The 20,262-nt window shown below is 43.6% G+C and overlaps 1 protein-coding gene across 10 annotated transcripts in view; it reads left to right on the forward strand.

Moving 5' to 3' along the window:
- Nucleotides 1-19,842, forward strand: part of slc12a7b (solute carrier family 12 member 7b) — a 66,187-nt gene extending 46,345 nt beyond the window's left edge. For 6 of the 10 annotated variants that reach the window (XM_023972293.3, XM_070435693.1, XM_023972297.2 and 3 more), the window contains 16 exons: nucleotides 155-212; nucleotides 679-853; nucleotides 971-1,089; nucleotides 1,390-1,488; nucleotides 3,746-3,865; nucleotides 3,980-4,084; nucleotides 6,608-6,776; nucleotides 7,186-7,381; nucleotides 7,564-7,733; nucleotides 7,949-8,080; nucleotides 8,831-8,938; nucleotides 10,724-10,837; nucleotides 12,181-12,353; nucleotides 12,929-12,943; nucleotides 14,274-14,407; nucleotides 16,063-19,842. In XM_023972293.3, the coding sequence (XP_023828061.1) occupies nucleotides 155-212; nucleotides 679-853; nucleotides 971-1,089; nucleotides 1,390-1,488; nucleotides 3,746-3,865; nucleotides 3,980-4,084; nucleotides 6,608-6,776; nucleotides 7,186-7,381; nucleotides 7,564-7,733; nucleotides 7,949-8,080; nucleotides 8,831-8,938; nucleotides 10,724-10,837; nucleotides 12,181-12,353; nucleotides 12,929-12,943; nucleotides 14,274-14,407; nucleotides 16,063-16,154 (1,979 nt within the window). In that variant the 3' untranslated portion in view covers nucleotides 16,155-19,842. The remainder of the gene's footprint in view (nucleotides 1-154; nucleotides 213-678; nucleotides 854-970; nucleotides 1,090-1,389; nucleotides 1,489-3,745; nucleotides 3,866-3,979; nucleotides 4,085-6,607; nucleotides 6,777-7,185; nucleotides 7,382-7,563; nucleotides 7,734-7,948; nucleotides 8,081-8,830; nucleotides 8,939-10,723; nucleotides 10,838-12,180; nucleotides 12,354-12,928; nucleotides 12,944-14,273; nucleotides 14,408-16,062) is intronic. The other 4 variants (XM_023972299.3, XM_070435694.1, XM_023972294.2 and 1 more) reach the window with 3 other exon arrangements.
- The last annotated feature ends 420 nt before the right edge of the window (nucleotides 19,843-20,262 follow it).

A 20,262-nucleotide genomic window follows, 5' to 3' on the forward strand; every position in this document is an offset into this window, starting at 1 on the left:
AATGGTAATCACAATTGAGAATTCCTTATTGGACAAGTCCAGGTAGTCTCTCCCTGCTATACTCTAATCCATTTGGTGCTCAAATGAATGTGACCCTTGTTTATTTTTCACCTCTTGTCCTCTGGAGGCCAATTTCCTTAATTGCGTCACCCAGACATTTCCTCTGTAATACTGTTTGGCGCCTGCATCGAGGGAGTGGTGCTCAGAGACAAGTAAGTGCTGTTTCACTTTTCGCACTTGGTATGAAAGCAGGACAAATGTCTTGTTTATTTCTTGAGCCTCATCTGGACATTCAATCTTTGATTGAATTATTGTAGTTACCTTAAAAACTCCTGTTTTTCTTAAGTAGGAACAGACCATGGGTTAAGGTGTCTCCTCGTTAAGAGATAAGAGCCCAAATAAGTGTTTTGGACATAGAAAAATTGGTTTGAAAACATCACAGTTTCCCCTTAAAAAAGCTATTTGTCTGTGACACATAGTAGCCCCTTGTTGTCAGGTTAAGAGTTCAAGTTAATTACACTGGGCACACAATGGTCAAAGGGTTTGTGTCCAGCTGGCAAGGTATTTTTCTACTTTCATCAGCGTAGGTATGCATGTCTCCGTGTGTATTGTCTGAGTACTTTTCTAATGAATACATCGGTCTGTCTGTGTGTGTGTCTGTCTGTCTGTCTGTCCTAGGTTTGGGGACTCGGTCAAAGGGAACCTGGTGATTGGCATCCTTGCTTGGCCTTCCCCCTGGGTGATTGTGATTGGCTCGTTCTTCTCCTGCTGTGGAGCGGGTCTGCAGAGTCTCACTGGAGCCCCCCGGCTGCTGCAGGCCATCGCAAGAGACGGCATCGTGCCATTCCTACAGGTCAGAACACACACACACACTGTACACACACACACAGCGACACACACACACACACACACACTGTAGACACACACAGCAACACACACACTAACTCTCTGGCATTTCCCTGTGTCCCAGGTGTTTGGTCATGGCAAAGCTAATGGAGAGCCCACCTGGGCCCTGCTGTTGACTGGTGGGATCTGTGAGATCGGCATCCTCATTGCCTCTCTGGACGCTGTCGCCCCCATCCTCTCCATGTGAGTACCCCCATTTACTATCATCTCCATCTCCTCCCTCTTCTCTCCTGGTCTCACACCCCTCTCCACCTGTCTGTCTGACTTTCTCCGCCCCTTCCTCACAACTTTTTTTTTCCATCTACCTCTCTCCCTTTCTCTCTTTCTTTCCCTTCTTTCTTCCATCCCTCCCTCTCACACTTGCTTTCCCATCTACTGTAGCCTAAATGTAGTGTTGCAGAACTGGTCTCTGGAGGTTTACTGACAAATGGTAGTCGTGTGTAATCTCACCTCTCCGTCATTGTATATCTCTCTCCCTGTCAGGTTCTTTTTGATGTGCTACCTGTTTGTCAACCTGGCCTGTGCCCTCCAGACCCTGCTCTGCACCCCCAACTGGAGACCCCGCTTCAAGTTCTACCACTGGTAAAAGGAAGCCCCTCTCTCTCACTCTATATGGTGCTGCCCTCTCAAATTAGCTTCACTGTTTTCTCCTGCTTTCTCAAGTACTATAGCAGTCTCTGTTAGCCTAGCATCAAACCTCCTTCCCTACCTGAGAATGTTGTAATTGAGCTGAGTGGCAGATCCCCCCCCCCCCCCCCCCCCAGAACACATTCTCTCTCTCTCTCTCTGAGATGCTGAAACATTGGACCAACACTTTATATGTTGCATTTTATAATTTTGTTAACTTCTTTGCCATTCGCCTCATTCACGGGGCAAGCGGCAGCCGTGCTCCTGCCCGCTCACGTGCCGTTTTCCTCACACAGCCCAGCGCCCTTCTCCTGACCGGCGACACTAGCTGCCAGTCGGAAGCGAGATGCTTTTTCGTAGCTATTAAGAAGTAGAATGCCTAATAAAAACATGTCCCAAAAACTCACAACTCAAATTACAAAATCATCAGTACTGACTTACCACTCGTGTATGTAGTAAATAAGTAGTGAAACAGCATATTATTGAGTAGAACTTGTAAGAACTTGGCCAGGTCGCAGTTGTAAATGAGAACTTGTTCTCAACTAGCTTACCTGGTTAAATAAAGGTGAAATAAAAAAAATACTAAGTTAATTTCTTTTCATGAGTTTGTGGTGATATACTGGCACCTGGTGGCGACTAGAAGCAATTGCATAATATGAACTATTACAAATTGATGGTCCTTTAAAATAATTATTACTGCTTGTAAAAGTACTTAAGTCCTTGAATTTGACTTGCCACTGCCTCCACCCCTACTCGGCAGCATAAATCTCATTACCCTAAACTGGCCAAGTATTCAAGGTCCACCCTACAGCTCGTGTAGCTTGTATAGTGAATGCACACACACACACACCTGTATGGCGTGTCCAGCGATAAATGGATCTGTACTAAAACAGATCTGTCTGGGATTAAGGTTTCACAGTAACAGTGAATATATACCACAGTAAAGCCCAATTGTGAGCTGCTGAGCTATTCCATGGAACTAGCTCAGTTGTTTGCAGTGCTATGGTGCATTCCGATTTCTATGGGCACATTAACTAATCAATCAATTTTATTTATAAAACCCTTTTTACATCAGCTGATGCCACAAAGTGCTGTACAGAAACCCAGCCTAAAATCCCAAACAGCAAGCAATGCAGATTTAGAAGCACGGTGGCTAGGAAAAACTCCCTAGAAAGGGAAAGTCAGGAACCTAGGAAGAAACCTAGAGAGGAACCAGGCTCTGAGGGGTGGCCAGTCCTCTTCTGGCTGTGCCGGGTGTAGATTATAACAGTACATGGCCAAGATGTTCAAACGTTCATAGATGACCAGCACGGTCAAATAATAATAATCACAGTGGTTGTAGAGGGTGCAACAGGTCAGCACCTCAGGAGTAAATGTCAATTGGCTTTTTATAGTCGAGCATTCAGAGTTCGAGACAGCAGGTGCGCTAGAGAGAGAGAGAGAGTCGAAAACAGCAGGTCCAGGACAAGATAGCACATCCAGTGAACAGGTCAGGGTTCCATAGCCGCAGGCAGAACAGTTGAAACTGAATCAGCAGCACGACCAGGTGGACTGGGGACAGCAAGGAGTCATCAGGCTAGGTAGTCCTGAGGCATGGTCCTAGGGCTCAGGTCCTCCGGGAGGAAAGGGAGAGAGAGGGAATTAGACGGAGCATACTTCATAAATTCACAAAGGACACTGGATAAGACCGGATAATTACACCAGATATAACTGACCCTAGCCCCCGACACATAAACTATTGTAGCATAGATACTGGAGGCTGAGACAGGACGGGTTGGGAGACACTATGGCCCCGTCCAACGATACCCCCGGACAGGGCCAACCAGGCAGGATTATTACCCCACACACTTTACCACAGCACAACCCCCACACCACTAGAGGGATATCTGCAAACCACCAACTTACTACCCTGAGACAAGGCTGACTATAGCCCACGGAGATCTCCCCCATGGCACGAACCTGAGGGGGCGCCAACCTGGACTGGAAGATCACGTTAGTGACTCAACCCACTCAAGTGACTCACCCCTCCTAGGGACGGCATGGATTGACATGTGCTATCTTGTTTTGAACCGAGTACCCTGCAGAGTATCTGAATTAATATGATAGGTTTAATTACTTAAGGAATCAGCTTGTCATTTTTGGGCTGTCAAAATGTACTCCTATATGACTGACTGTGACCTCCATGCTCTCGTCCGTCTCTCGTCCCCCACAGGGCTCTGTCTTTCCTGGGCGCCAGTCTGTGTCTCTCCCTGATGTTCATCTCCTCCTGGTACTATGCCCTGGTGGCCATGCTGATCGCTGGCTGCATCTACAAGTACATTGAATACAGAGGGTAAGAGTTACCGGATTCCACAGTAGCATGGTACATTGGTTCCCTTATCACAAACAGGACGCATGTTAGATTGTGTTTCTGAGTCCTCCTCTTTCTTGTTCTCTCAATCTCCAGGGCGGAGAAGGAGTGGGGTGACGGTATAAATGGTCTGTCGCTCAACGCCGCCCGCTACGCCCTCATTCGCCTGGAGGAGGCGCCGCCCCACACCAAGAACTGGAGGTGCGTGTGTGCGTGGTATTAGGTTTATGTGCATATACGTTTGTTTGTGCCATCATTGATGCCGCATTTCTGAACAACCAGCAATAACCAACTTTGGGGCTGAACAACCAGCAATAACCAACTTTGGGGCTGAACAACCAGCAATAACCAACTTTGGGGCTTTCTCAACAGTATAATTTTATGCTGGAGAATGTAGTGAATTGGTACCATTTGTCATCTGAGTAATCCAGAGAAAGAGAGTTACTATTTGATGAATCGCTGAGCCTTCTATGTAATCTCACTGTAAAAAAAGATACCAGTAAGCCTAAGCATAGCAGCCCCAGGACTGTGCCTGTCCAAAAAGTGGAGCATTTACATCAGGAAAGAATGAGGTCAGTCTTTGGTCCTCTCCCTCATGCACCTGGCATCACCCACAGTCCCATTTCCAGGGAAAGCCCTAATCTACAGCGTCAAAATCAATATTTCTCCCTGTGCCATCTGGCCTGATGCGAATGGCAGGCTACCAAGTACTTACTCCCATACATCGCCCACGCTCGTCTCGCGACGCGCCCCTAAGCCTCTTTACACAGTAACTGGCACTGTGCCACCAGCCTTCGACAGCAGGACCCATACTGGAGCCGTTAGGAATCCTCCATGTCTGACAAGTAGTATGGAGCTGCGGCTCAGAGGATTGTTTCTTCATTCTATGTCATGTATTCTCAGGGAATTTGGTGATGTTTCTTTTCCCCTGTTCAGAGAAATTTGTATTTGAAGTTGTTATGTGTATGTCCCATCATGCATTCTGATATTACCAGGTTCTGACCACTAGATGGTGCTGTTCCTGGTGATTTTATTTTTATGGGTTGGTGTCCATAAACTTCTTACAAGGTAAGAAAACCAATAGTTGGAACCGGTTCAGGGAACAGCTGGAAAATAGTTAAATTATTTGAGGAACAGAACCCGAACTGAAATCGAAAGTAATCTATACTGTTCTGGAACAGAACCGTTATTTTAAAAGCATGGGAACCGGTTACCGGCATTTTTTTCCTGTCCCTCACTCTGTCACTCAGAAACATATTCCAGCGTCTGCCTGCCAGCGGGAAATCTTTGCCAGTGGGTGTGCGTATGTGTAGGCTAGCTGCCCCTCCCCTCTGAAGTATAGGTTACTATAGCCTACTGATGACGTTACAGGTGTAATTCAGAAATTAGGGGGAGATGTTTAATAAGAGAAGAATGGATTTACTTTTTCAATGCTAGTTAAGGCTACTATAGTTATCACTTTTTCACATTGGATGTTTTAACTACAAAAAGGTAAGATGTGTTTTTAATTCCAGTGCTGCTCTGCACACACAAGCTCGTCAGCTAGCTAACTAGCTAATGTTTTCTCTGGTCCAACCTTAAACCAACTCGGAAGTTCAACGACATTCAAAGTTACTCCACAGAAGCCGCTCCTCCGTAGGTATAATTCCGTGGGCCTAATTCAGATAATGCATGTCATAACAAGGTGCCCAGCTCTTCAAGGCAATCTTCCTCCATCCTCTCTCGCTCTCTCCTCACCATCAAATGTTCAGTTGCATCTTGCACCCTACACTGTGATTGGCAGCACTGTGTGTGTGTTTGTCTTTCATTATGACTAAACCATGCTGTTACGGAAAAATACAATTTGCACTTAATTACTTTCCTATACAGATGAAATCGCTTACCCACTCCACAGCACTGATTGATTGAGTCATTTAATGTTGAGAATCACCTAACAGCACCATCTAGTGGTCAGAACCTGGTAATACCAGGATGTAGGATGGGACATAAACCTAACAACTTCAATGACTAATTACTCTGAACAGGGGAAAAGAAAAATCACCAAATTCACTGAGAAAACATTACACAGGATGAAGAAACAATACTCTGAGCCGCAGATCCATTCTCCTTGTCAGACATAGAAACATGATACTGTATACTCGTTGTCTGGGTGGGATTGACGTGGGGTGTGGGGGGTCCGTGGGTCCTCATATCTTACTCATCATTAGAAAAAAGTTTGGTCCAAATCGGATGTTAGGTACTATATTTATTTAATATTATATGAATCCTAGATTCCATTAAAATGGCCAATTTGGGTCAAATTATATTTCAACAAAAGAATGTTGCAGGAATGCTAATCTTATCTGTTTCTAACTACAGAAATGATTTCAGAAAAATCTGAGATGTTGGGTGTCATGACTTGCTGAGATGACATGGGAACGACCCATTACTTAATCCAATCAGCTGCAGCCATCAGGAATCCCATCAATAGATGTTTAAAAGTTCACCTTTAGCCGTGCAGGCTTATAGCAATCTCATTTTGAACTCAAATGTCTGTACAAATGTCACTGCAATGTTCCCAGGTGTTAATACAGATAGCTAGACAATAATCTGAAATTCAGTGCCCTTTATCATCTCATCATCAAAGCAATGTGTTGGACCAGTATGGGTCTTGGTCAGCCTTGTATAATACAATACAGTATGACTTGTCTGATGTTTCACCGCACCTGTCTTCCCGGGTCGTAGGCCCCAGATGCTGCTGCTATTGAACCTGGATTCTGACCACACCGTGAAACACCCACGCCTGCTCTCCTTCTGCACCCAGCTCAAAGCAGGCAAAGGCCTGACTATCGTGGGCTCCGTGCTGGAGGGCACTTACATGACCAAGGAGGCCGAGGTCAAGAAGGCCGAGCAGGTACTGTAGTGACGGGCTCAGCTTATACACCGTGGACGCGTCTCAATAGTCGTAAGTGGCTTCCAAGCCTTGTCTGTTCTGACGTGTACCTGGTAGGTGAGAGAAATATGGTGGGAAAGCCTTGAACGTACCAGTGATTATGGAGGAACGGGGGTCTGGAGAGAGACACGTTAGATTACTAGATGTGTCCTATGTGTCTGACAAAGACCTGTTAAGAGAACCAACCAGAGAGGTTTAGTGGCTGCTGACATTTCCAGTTTTATTCCACTGGCAGAGACTGCCTGCCTTCTACTGGTAGACCAACATAGACATTAATTACCAGGTTGAGTCCATTCCGATTGTGTCAAGTCAGTCTGGCTGTGGTAACTAGTGGAAACCTTCTCTCACTCTTCGTGACTTTCTCCATCAGAACATCAAGTCGTCGATGACGACAGAGCGTACCAAGGGCTTCTGCCACGTGGTGGCGTCATCCAACCTGCGTGATGGTTTCTCCCACCTCATCCAGACAGCAGGCCTTGGGGGCATGAAACACAACACAGTCCTCATGGCCTGGCCCGGCACCTGGAAACAGTCCAACGACCCCGTATCCTGGAAGAACTTCATCGGTGAGTCAGTGTGACCCACTTGGATTTGAGACCACACCAAAACTGTCTTAACATTAGCTCAGGATGTTTACTTGTCATGTGAGCATAACCCCTATCACATGGTACTAAACCCCATGCAATACCATTACGTAGATGGCGTGCATGCATGCGCTTAACAGCATTTCTCTCTGTCCCCTCCACAGAGACTGTTCGTGAGACCACAGCGGCCCATCAAGCCTTGCTTGTGGCCAAGAACGTGGACAGCTTCCCCACCAACGCGGACCGCCTGGGCCAGGGCACCATAGACGTGTGGTGGGTTGTCCATGACGGAGGACTGCTCATGCTACTGCCCTTCCTCCTTCGCCAGCACAAGGTATCTATAGTGGCGCCATTCACAGTCTGTTGGGATGGAATATTAAAAACACGCATGCACCACCAAACGCTCTAACATATGCACACACTTAGTTATTAACACACACAAATAGTGGCACATATCATTATACACCCATAACCTAGACTAGGGATGACTTGTGTTCACACTCCCCCTCTCTCTCTTGCTCTCTCTTCCTGTCTCTCCACGCATCTCAGGTGTGGAGGAAGTGTAAGATGCGTATCTTCACGGTGGCTAATATGGATGACAACAGTATTCAGATGAAGAAGGACCTGCAGATGTTCCTCTACCACCTCCGTCTGGACGCAGAGGTGGAGGTGGTAGAGATGGTGAGCTTACCTGTAGACCTCTGGGGCACTGACATCTCCCTATTGACCGATAGCTTGAGATGACCACACCTGAGGTGTAGCTCAATCAAGTCAAGCACTCTTAAATGTCTCTCAAATTTGTCAGTTTCTTTTGATATTCTTAGATATTAAAAGGAAGAAACTCTCGTACTCTGGAGATCTTGGAAGTGCCTCAAACACTTTAAAACTAAGACAATGTTTAATTCAATAGAACTTCATCAAGGGTCTCCCAAGGGGCGCAGCGGTCTAATGCACTGCATCGCAGTGCTTGAGGTGTCACTACAGACCCGGGTTAGATCCCAGGCTGTGTCACAGGCGGTTGTGACTGGGAGACTCGTGAGGCGGCGCACAATTGGCCCAGCGTCGTCCGGGGTGAGGGGAGGGTTAGGCCGGCCGGGATTTCCTTGTCCCAATGCGCTCTAGCTGACTTCGGTCGCCAGCTGGATGGTGTTTCCTCTGACACGTTGGTGCGGCTGGCTTCCGGGTTAAGCGAGCGGTGTGTCAAAAAGCAGTGTCGGCTTGGCAGGCGTGTTTCGGAGGATGCATGGCTCTCGACCTTGGCCTCTCCCGAGTCCGTAGGGGAGTTGCAGTGATGGGAGAAGACTGTAACTACCAATTGGGGAGAAAAAGGGGTAAAAATAAAATAGTTTCATCAGGGTTTTGTTAAATATAAAAAATGTATAATGCTTAGTTTACCCTTTGGATAATGTGTGTGTGTGTGTGTGAGTACAGCACGACAGTGACATCTCAGCCTTCACCTATGAGAAGACCCTGGTGATGGAGCAGCGCTCTCAGATGCTGAAACAGATGCAGCTGTCGCGGACGGAGAGGGAGAGAGAGGTAACACCGCCCCCTGTCTGCAGGACACACTCATTACAACAGTGCAGCAATCGCCCTTCAAACATGTGCCCCAAATGGCACCCTATTCTCTTCATAGTACACTACATTTGAACAGGGCCTATAGGCTCTGGGCAAAAGTAGTGCGCTAAATGCGGAGTGGGGTGCCATTTGGGATGCACACCAAGTCAATATGGGAATTAAGCGAGTATTGATATAATCTGATATTGTTTTGCTACACCTTTATCAGAAAATGAATGGTATTTTCCTTTAGAACTTTATCTTGAAGTGTTTTAAATGCAATGCCGTTGTTTCAGGTGTCTTTCTTGAGTGCACTTATTTTAAGTTGGTCTGTAAAGAGAAAAGTGTCATGGGAATGTGATTTAGTTTGTCAGTGCTTTGGGTCACATTGAACAGCCATGGATATACCCTGACCTCACTTGGCTGGAAAGCTCTGATATTACATTAGGGAGGTCTTATAAGCATACAGTAAATAGATAGGACATACAGTAAATAGATAGGACATACAGTAAATAGATAGGACATACAGTAAATAGATAGGACATACAGTAAATAGATAGGACATACAGTAAATAGATAGGACATACAGTGCCTTCAGAACGTATTCACAACCTTTGACTTGTTCCACATTTTGTTGTGTTACAGCCTGAATTTAAAATCGTTTTTTTTAAATCACTGGCCTGCACAAAATACCCCATAATGTCAAAGTGGAATTATGTTTTTTGAAATTATTTCAAATGAAAAGCTGAAATGTGTTAAGTAAATAAGTATTCGACCCCTTTTTTATGGCAAGCCAGAATAAATTCAGGAGTATAAATTTACATAACAAACCACATAATAAGTTGCATGGAATGTGTGCAATAATAGTGTTTAACATAATATTTGAATGACTACCTCATCTTTGTACCCCACACATACAATTATCTGTAAGGTCCCTCAGTCGAGCAGTGAATTTCAAGCACAGATTCAGCCACAAAGACCAGGTAGGTTTTCCAATGCTTAGCGAAGAAGGGCACATATTGGTAGATGGGTAAAAAAAAGCAGACAATGAATATTCCTTTGAGCATGGTGGTTATTAATTACACTTTGGATGGTGTATCAATACACCCAGTCACTACAAAGATACAGGTGTCCTTCCTAACTCCGTTGCCGGAGAGGAAGGAAACCGCTCAGGAACCGCTCAGGCAAATGTTGCACAATCCAGGTGTGGAAAGCTCTTAGAGGCTTACACAGAAAGACTCACAGCTGTAATCGCTGCCAAAGGTGCGTCTACAATGTATTGAATCAGAGGTATGAATACTTATTATGTAAATTAGATATTTCTGTATTTCATTTTCAAAGAAATTGCTACAAATTCTAAAAACATGTTTTCATTTTATCATTATGGGGTATTGTATGTAGATGGATGAGAAAGCAAATCAATTTAATCCATTTTGAATTCAGGCTGTAACACAACAAACTGTGGAATAAGTCAAGGGGTATGAATACTTGCTGATGGCACTGTATTGTTTTAAACATTTTAGTCATTTAACAGACATGCAGTTAAATACCTTGCTCAAGGGCACATTTTTCAACTAGTCGGCTCAGGGATTTCGAACCAGCAACCTTTCGGATACTAGCCCAGCACTCTACTTGCCACCCCTGTATGTTATTGGTTTGTGTGTATCAGGGCTATCCTAGCCCACCTTGGCCTAGTGTTCATTGTATGACCTTTGGCCCCCTCTCCTGTCTGGCTGCGTATGCGGTACGGGGCAACACGGCCCTCAGATTCAGAGTATCACTGACTCGTCACGTAGCTCCATCAGGAGGAATAACCAAACCGGAGCCACGGGCTCAGAATCTGGCCCCAGTCGAGAGCTGGAGGACACACAGGAGGACGAGGTAGCCAACACCCACCATCTGTACCCCCAATGCCCCTGTGACTGCAGCCTCTCACCCCCACTGAGACTACCATTACACCCCAGTCACCAACCCCCAGAGACCACACTTACACAGCCACATCCACAGCTGCTAACAGTCAGGGACCTAAAGTAAGTTAAAGCCCAGTCAAACTGTCCAGTTAGTCATCCCCGGATAGACCCTCTATGGTAGATGGTGACCGTGGCTGTGTAACTGTGCAGGTTACTCACCGTAGTGGCAAAATGGACGTCATGGACTCACCTCATTCCGCATGCGTGCACTGTGGTGTAATCCTCCTTTTTGTTCATCTCTCCTTCCTCCCCTCATCCCTCTCCACCTGGTTAATTCTCGGTGGACGTCACCATTACTCCATCTCACTGTGTTGTAGCTCCAGACAGTACTTTGTACCTCACTCATTATTAATGGGATATTGGCCTGTTTAGAGAACACTGGTGTTTGGCACGTCATGGATTTTGATTTGATTGCGTTAGCCAGTCATAAATGTTTTTACTATGTTTGTTGATTGTCTTAGTGGTGTTGTTCTTGCTACCAGGCAAGGTTATTATAGAAACTAAAACTAATTAGGAAAAAACGATTTAGTAAACTGAAATAAAATCATAAAAAATCTGTTCGGAAAAACTACAACTATACTGAAACTATTATCTTTGACTCAAACTAACTAAATACAATTAAAAAAAACATGAATTATTATGTTCATTAATTTATGATGCCGATGTTTCTAATAGGCCTAGCTTGTGCCTCACTATCACTAGCTATCACCAGCTATAAGGGGAAAAATTGGCTAGGTAGCTAACTTGATTATGTTTACATGTCCTACTAAAAAGCATTGGATTGGTGTAAACATGGGCGAGAGAGTTTTCTTCCACCATACTTTTTGCACCAGTCTGTGCTATTATTTTAAAATCCCAGTCACATTGAGATTTACTTTATAATTTAAACCTAACTAATGACCTGACCCATCACCTTAAGTATTACTGCCCCTCATTTGCAAGAAGTGACATCCTAAAAAACACACAAGTAACTATACAACACCAATGGCCCCTAGCGTCCCATGCATGCTTTCTGTCTATAAAACTAATACTAAATCATATAAAAAAAGAAATATAAATATTTTTACTTAACCTAAGTAAAAATGAGTAAATCTAAACAGAATTTTCCCCAAAATTAAAAAATGAATAGAAATAAAAACAAAGATAAAAACACAACTATAATAACCTACCTGGTTTGTGCAACTCTATGGTTTCTAGCCTGTAGTCTCTCTCTTTTGTTCTCTCTCACCCTCTCATCATCTCCCTCTCCTTCAGGCCCAGCTGATCCATGACAGAAACACGGCGTCTCACGCGGCGCTTAACGACAAGGCCGACGCTGGCCCTGACCGGGTCCACATGACCTGGACCAAGGATAAGTTCCTCACCGAGCGCAACCGCAACCGCGCCGAGGCCAACATGGGCGTGCGCGACATCTTCAACATGAAACCGTAAGTCAGGTGCTACTTATGGAACCCTCTTATCCTTAAACCTTCCAGAGCCAAGTGGACAGTTGCTCACACTGCAGGTGCCCCGGAGCCTGCCGGTTTGAAATGGTTACATGTCCTGCATGGTGTGTGTTCAGGCTGCGTTGGCATGTTCCATGTTGACCTGTGTGACTGTGTGTGTGGACACATCCAGTGCATGCCCCACCACGCAGACCAAATGCATTGTCTGAACTAATGATCATCATGTCTTTGTGTGTCAGAACCCACCATCTCAAAAAGGCAGATATAACCACTAGTACATTACATAGCCCAAAATTGTAACAAGCCCAAATATGATTTGGATACTATAAAGACCATTTTTAAAGGGATAATTCACTTCCAAATCAAAGTTTGTCTGATGTTTTCGTGCTTCTTGACTACTTTTGAGTAATGAAAACATCTGACTTTGACCATCCCTTTAAACTGAGGGAAGTGTTTAACTGTGGGGGGGTTGGCATGTGCAACAGGAGACATGCAAGGGGTTTCTATAAAACATCTAAGTCGGTTTCTGTTGTTTTGTCTCGTTTTCCTCCTTCTAGAGAGTGGGAGAGTCTGTAAGTCACATTTCTCTTTGCCATAGTGCCGTAGGCTGTGTGTGAATGTCTGTGTACAGTAGTCCTTTTCTGTCTCCTCCATATTGTTGACCTCCCAGCCACTGGGACTCTGTGTGTGTGCATGCAAGTGTGTTCGTGTGTGTGTTTGTTTGTGTGTGCGTACCTGTGTGATGGGAGGGTACACATGTCATGTTATGTAGCATGTGCAATCAAAATTGCGCTTTCCATACAGACCTTAGCCGTGTAAACAATATTGCTTTATTTCCCATGCATCTGTTCTGTATAGGAATAGAACCAAAGAATTAAGAATATCAGTGGTCCAAAATCCATTTCAATTGGTCATTGCAATCAACATGATATTGTCCTTAAATCTCAACTGGGTGGAAAGCGTATGTTTTTTTTGGAAGTGCCTCATTGTATTTGTGATGTGGCGATTTCTGCTTCAAACCATTTGCATATCATGCTCTGCATTTTTGGTGTTGCTGTGCACTCTAACTCAAGAAGGGCTTTCAATATTACACCCAATATCACATTGAACTGGTCAATTGAATATTGGAATACTGTGTATACAACGCAGTGCTAGGAACCAGGTAGTTTGACTCCTGGATGCTAATTGGCTAAAAGCCGTGGTATATCAGACAATATACCACAGGTATGATGCAAAACTACTTGTTTACTGTTCTTTTTATGTTGGTAACCAGTTTATAATAGCAATAAGGCACCTCAGGGGTTTGTGGTATATGGCCAATATATCACTGCTAAAGGCTGTATCCAGGCACACCTCCTCAGGCCTTTATTGCTTAGTTATACAATGGAATATTTCATACCCACAGGCTTGCCCATTGTATTTGTCAGTATACCAGGTCTACAATAGTTTATCTTCTCTACCACCCTACTGCCACTGCTGCTGTTTGAAGTGTGACGCTGCTTTGACTGCCCATCCTGAGCCTTCATTCAGAGTGACATAATAACTCCCAAGGCTTCACTATCATAACCACCAGCTGGCCTGCTTCATGTTCTCATCTGTGTGCTAAAGGCTGCCAATCTGCCAATAGCACTGTAATTGTTCATTTAAAAAAAAACATGATCAGGAAGTGTTTTGTCAATCATTAATGAATGTTTAGAGTAATGAGTGTTACGTGAGAAGAGTGACAGATTAGTTTCCATGTTTCTAGTTAGGATTCAATGTAAAGAGCTTTGAGCTTCTGAAAAAGTGTTATGTAAATTCAGTCCATTAATATTATTGGAGAAGTCAGGGACAGAAGTTAGAGGGTCAGGGTTGTGTTGGGTTCAGCCTGCTCTTCTTCACTGTCACCCTTGTGTGGTATAGGAACCAGTCCAACGTGCGCCGGATGCACACTGCGGTCAAGCTGAACGAGGTGGTGGTCAACAAGTCACAGGGAGCCCACCTGGTCCTGCTCAACATGCCGGGACCGCCCAAAAACAGAGGGGGCGACGAGAACTGTATCCTTTACAGCCAAATGTCTGTTTATTCAAATTTTACTATGCATGTCTTTTGAATTGTACATTGCTTAATTGAATATGTTTACCCCAAGTTAACTTGAAAGGTATCGTCATCAGCGATCTGACAAGGTCGAGGATGATCTCTTTACAAAGGTTGTTTAGTTAAGTTGTTGATTGTACACTATATATACAAAAGTATGTGGACACCCCTTCAAATGAGTGGATTTGGCTATTTCAGCCAGACCCGTTGCTGACAGCAGTGTTCTCTCAACAACAACAAAAATCTGCACTGAGCAAATTTCAGGTCTGCTGAGTGCAAACTTGAATGTGTGATAATTCTGTGCAACTACAAATGATCTATAACTGGGCTAATAACTTACTAACTAGCAAAGGATAAGAACAAAATGTGCATGTGGCGACATGCAGCTCTCGCTTTGATCTCAAAACAAGTGCATCTACTCACAATCGCTCATGCTGTAAACACAGTCCAGTTCAAAGTGAATGGCACAGATCCATATATGGCAATGGTCTATTTGCATATAGGCCTACAGGAGCTCTGATTGTTTATGCCACACAGGTCTGTGTAGAGTACGGGTTGAGTAGTGCCTGTCAATGCAATAGAATCCTACTCCGATGCGTTCTGCCTACAACAAAATCTCTTGCATAGTTCGTTTTGTTTCGGTATGTTGCATTGAAAGTGGCTGATATTGCGTTGATTCGATCACAATTGCCACAGTAAAGGGAAACTATAGAACAGTGGTCACCAACCTTTTCTGAATCAAGAAGATCACTTTGAGTCAAAATGCAAGCTGACATCTACTGTTCAGATTTATTTTTTAACATGACTTAAAAAACATTAACCAATTAAAAACAGCCCTGTAGCAATGAGGTTTGTGCTGTAAGCTATAGGCCAAATATATTATCGCCGCATACTGGCTTTGCTTGAATTGCCCTGCCAGTGCATTGTTGTTCATGACAATTAAAAATATATTTCAAAATTTGAGGTAGGCTATATGACACCATATCAAAACAATAGGAACACAAAGCTTTATCGTTGGGTTTTTTACAGAAATGTTTGGCAATCGACTAGGAATGCCTTGGAGATCGAGTGGTTGGTGACCATTGCTCTCGAAAGTTGAGTGAAATTCAATCTTGTGCTTCTCAGAGGGAACATTGGCTGACAGACATTCAACGTGGCACTGTCATAGGATGCCACCTTTCCAACAAGTCAGTCCGTCAAATTTCTGGCCTGCTAGAGCTGCCCCGGTCAATTGTAAGTGCTGTTATGGTAGGCCACACAAGCTCACAGAACTGCCGAGTGCGCGGAGCACGTAAAAATCATCTGTCCTCGGTTGCAACACTCACTACCGAAGCAAGTCCCCGCAGCAATGTTCCAACATCTAGTGGAAAGCCTTCCCAGAAGAGTGCAGGCTGTTGTAGCAGCAAAGGGGGGGACCAACTCCATATTAATACCTATGATTTTGTAATGAGATGTTCAACGAGCAGGAGTCCACATACTTTTAGTCATGTAGTGTATCTTTAAAACGTACTATAACTAATAGCTTTATAGCTAATGTACTCCCCTTGTCACGTGACCTGCATAAACCCCTGTCATGTGATGTGACTTGTTTCCTCTTTGACCCTTGGTGTCTCAGACATGGAGTTCCTGGAGGTTCTGCTGGAGGGTCTGAACCGGGTCCTCCTGGTCCGTGGGGGCGGACGCGAGGTCATCACTATCTACTCTTAAACGCTTGCGGCCACAAAACCTTGGGGTTACTGGGGGATTGTCAGAGGGGGGGCCATGTTACTGGACAGAGGGCTTTTTAGCCTCAGAATGGACGACCAATCATGGCAGTGTGATGTCATAGCATCAGCCTGATTAGTGGAAAGAGCACATGTGTCCTGGGGCCTATCTATCACGTCGACCGACTGGAGGATAGAGCATTCTGACACTAACATTTAATCTGACACGTGTTAATGTTTATTGTATGGATGTTCTTCCTTTTTCCCCCTTCACTCCCTCTCTATGTTCAGTTTTCATGTCTGTTCATGGTAATTGTGTATCATAATCAGCAGAGGACCACAGGGTTAATATGGACATAGGCTGTGTCTGAAATGGCATCCTATTCCCTATATAGTGGACTACTTTTGACCCGTTGGCCCTATATCATTTCGTACACAGCCATAGTCTCTCTAGTTTGTCCATCTTTGCCCTCATTTTGGTTTTGGTTTTGTGCTCATCTTTCAAGTAAGATTCAGATTGAGGATGCACAAAGTAAATGTGCTGCCTTTAAGATCTCCCTTAGCTCAGAACCAAATCTACTTTCAATCCTGAAAGAGATAAATACGGTTCCTGCTCTCACCTATTATCTACAAACTCGGTAGGAACGTTGTTATCTAGAATAATATGCTTCTGTGACTCTCCAGTATCCTAGCCCACAGCGGAGCTCTGTTAGAACGGGAGGCAGCAAGTCCAAAAAAAGCATACTTTTATTTTAATTCTGTTCCACAGATCAGGATGTTGCTATGGCTTTCCTAAGCTCCATTGTCCCTTGGTTATTAAAGGTGGGGTCATATTTGGAGATGTTCTGTCCTACTGGTATCCTCGTATACCCCTGGAGCTACTCACAGCGGAGTTCGGTCAACCTCAATTCTAATTGAGGAAGTTAGGGGGTCTAACTCAGAAGCGGACCCACCTTGTTAATCCATACTAGGACTAGGGGGAACTAGGTTTATTCATATATTTAATCTGTGAAAGGGATTTATTGTTTATTTTGCTTGTTGCTAATTGTCGTCTTGTTGTTGAGTGCAGCACGACATCTGAAAGAGGTCTGTGTATGGGGTGGGGAGCTTTGGCAAGGATAGGCCAAGGATTTTAATGTGCAATAGATGCTGATGATATGGTGAATTGCAGACAGGCCTGAGACACAGAAGGTGGTCCACCTTGCCTGGTGGGGTCTCCTTAATTGACCCTGTTTTATTGGCTCTGTAACGTTGGTCAAACCCCCCGACTTCAGCCATTGCTTTAAGAAATAGCCATAGTATATATCCTAGTATTTAGCCCATGTTAACTGTGTTACACCCGATACACAGCATAAAGCATATTTATTTATGTTGTGATTATTGGAAATTGTATGCAAGGGAGCAGGGCATGAAAGTAGTTTTTTGTAAAGAGCCTATTTTCAGGTACAGGAGTGCTGCTTTAAATTCACATACTGTTCCACAGCTTCACTAATCTAGGACAACTGGTGTCATCAAGGTATTTCACCTACCAGAGCCCATTCGATATATACATCAACATATAGGAAAATCATGAGATGGTTTGACACTAACACTGAATCTGAATTAATCATCAACTAAAGAATTTGTCAACTTCTCTGTGACCCTCAAATCAGTCATTGTGTTGCTTGACAGTTAAAACAGAAGGAAATGTGCTTGTTGGAGTCATCCTCTGATGGCCTAGCCACTGTTGACTGTTCAGGTACTGTAGGCTCATTTTCAGCACGGTGTCGTTAGAGACATCGGCAATCAGCGTTTAGCACAGTCTTCGATGTACAGTACTGCACTGATACGGTAGATTGCATTGCATTGTTTGGCTCTGATAATAGAAGTATTTAGGCTGGGATGTTGTAATACAGTGATGCCACCACATTCAAATGGTTGTGATTTGTGAGTATCACGTCTATCACAGGACACCAAACCAAGATGCTGTACTGGAATAGAAAAGTGTCATTATGAAATAGCTATGTCCCATGTTGTGCTCCGAACCATCAATGTTTTCTCTCTCTGATGAGCACCATGCAGAGTGGGTAGGTGAGTAGAGCTTCTGAAACCATGCGGTCTCATAGGTCAATCATATAGGTGTGGTCCGTAGGTATCAGTTGATCATACTGTTCGATGTCAGGATTTGTTCTTATGTTATTTGTGTTTTTAATTGTACGTGCATATTCTCTAGGTTTCATGTTTTCAACTGACCATGATGAATAATTTTGACTTTGTATAGGAAGAAACGTGCCAAAAAGACTAAGACTGAAAGTATATGCTTGTCAATGTCAGCCACAGTACACGCGCCAACTGTCGCCCGTGCTTGTAGGGCAGGGGGAAAAGCAAGATCACCTTCAAATTGTAAATACAATATACGTTATTATAACCAGTTAATGCTTTTGATTTGGAGACGCACAGAGGTCAACACATTTGAACTCAAATTCTTACCTAACAGATCATTTTGATGAGCAACAGAGTTTGTGGTTAAAAAAATGAGTTCCTTTTAGGCTACATATCAACAGTGGAAGGAATGGCATCTGTGATTTCTAGGGCATGTGAAGCCCAGTTTTATAGGCAACTGGAAGTCGCCAGATATAAGAAACTATTGGGGCAAAGAAAGGAAGGAATCACTCATCAAACTCGTCTGTATTTACATCCACAGTTTATTTTGAACCCTTTTCGTAGCTGTGCAGTATTTTATAACCAGAACATTGTATTTTTCTACAGTATGTCATGAAAACAACCTAGCGTCGACCATCAGATAATGTTTTTATGTTTCCAGTGTGTTTTTGTTTTGTTTTTCTGACATACACCTGTGTAACTTGTAGTCATAGTGTCTGTTTGCACTTAACAGTTATGTTATACTTGATTTTCTGATACTCTTTAAGTGTTACTYTTCAGGACTGGAGTATTTCGATTTTATGGAGGTGTGGGATGGATGGGGGGGGGGGGGGGTGTATATATTCCATGTTTGCAGATCTGTTTTGTTTGTGTGTTTCTCAAACACATTGGAAACACAGACTTTGGCAGAGATTTCACCGAAAGGATTTTTGAGGAGCCAGTTGGAGAATAGGTTATGTTACTGATTTTAAGTTAATTGAAAATGTATTTTTATTTTAGGTTTTTAGCCACCAAAGATACAATCTTTGAGTCTGTGATATGAAACGTCACATTGTTAATAGTGTAAGAAATAAAGTTGAACTAAAAACAGCGCAGCTTGCTTACTTGAGCTGAATAGCAGCAAAAGAGATGACTTCAAACCTTTTTAGAGAACACAAAACTAAGACTTCTGGATGACAGTATGCAAGCGGTATATGTTTCATTTACCTGGTTAAAGTGACGAGAGAATGTAATCTACCTCATGGTGGCCATGGAGGCTTCATCGAAGGAGAAGCAACCTGTCGAATCGCTTTCTCTTTTCTCTGTACATAGTTACAATCTTTTATATGAAGCGATTATTAGCGATTGGGGAGTGAGCCTCCATTCTGAGGGAGAACCAGCGTGTGTGTGTGTGTGTGTGTGTGTGTGTGTGTGTGTGTGTGTGTGCACAACTCACATATTGTACTCTAGTAGGAGTTACTTTTGGGCGCATGCGTAGCGAAGGGTAGCCCTTTAAATTATATCTGTGCCTCTGAGTAATGAATAAATAAAAGTGCTGAAATATGTCTGAACTGTACAAACTCCTGTCATTTGTTATGTTTTTCACTGTATTGAAGTATTTATTTTAACATTGTAATATCTCCTAATCCGAGTAGTGTGTTGAGATAAGTATATTGTGTAGAATGGACATAGTGCATTCTGGAAGTATTCAGACCCCTTGACTTTTTCCACATTTTGCTAAGTTACAGCCTTATTCTAAAATGTATTAAATATAGTATTTTTTCTCAGCAATATACACACAATACCTCATAATGACAAATACATTTGCAAATGTATTACAAATACAAAAGAACTTATGTACACAAGTATTCAGACTTGAAATTGAGCTCAGGTGCATCCTGTTTCAATTGATCATCCTTGAGATGTTTCTACAACTTGGATTGGGGTCCACCTGTGGTAAATTCAATTGATTTGACATGATTTGGAAAGGC

The sequence above is a fragment of the Salvelinus sp. IW2-2015 genome, linkage group LG27, assembly GCF_002910315.2.
Source record: "Salvelinus sp. IW2-2015 linkage group LG27, ASM291031v2, whole genome shotgun sequence".
NCBI lineage: Eukaryota > Metazoa > Chordata > Actinopteri > Salmoniformes > Salmonidae > Salvelinus > Salvelinus sp. IW2-2015.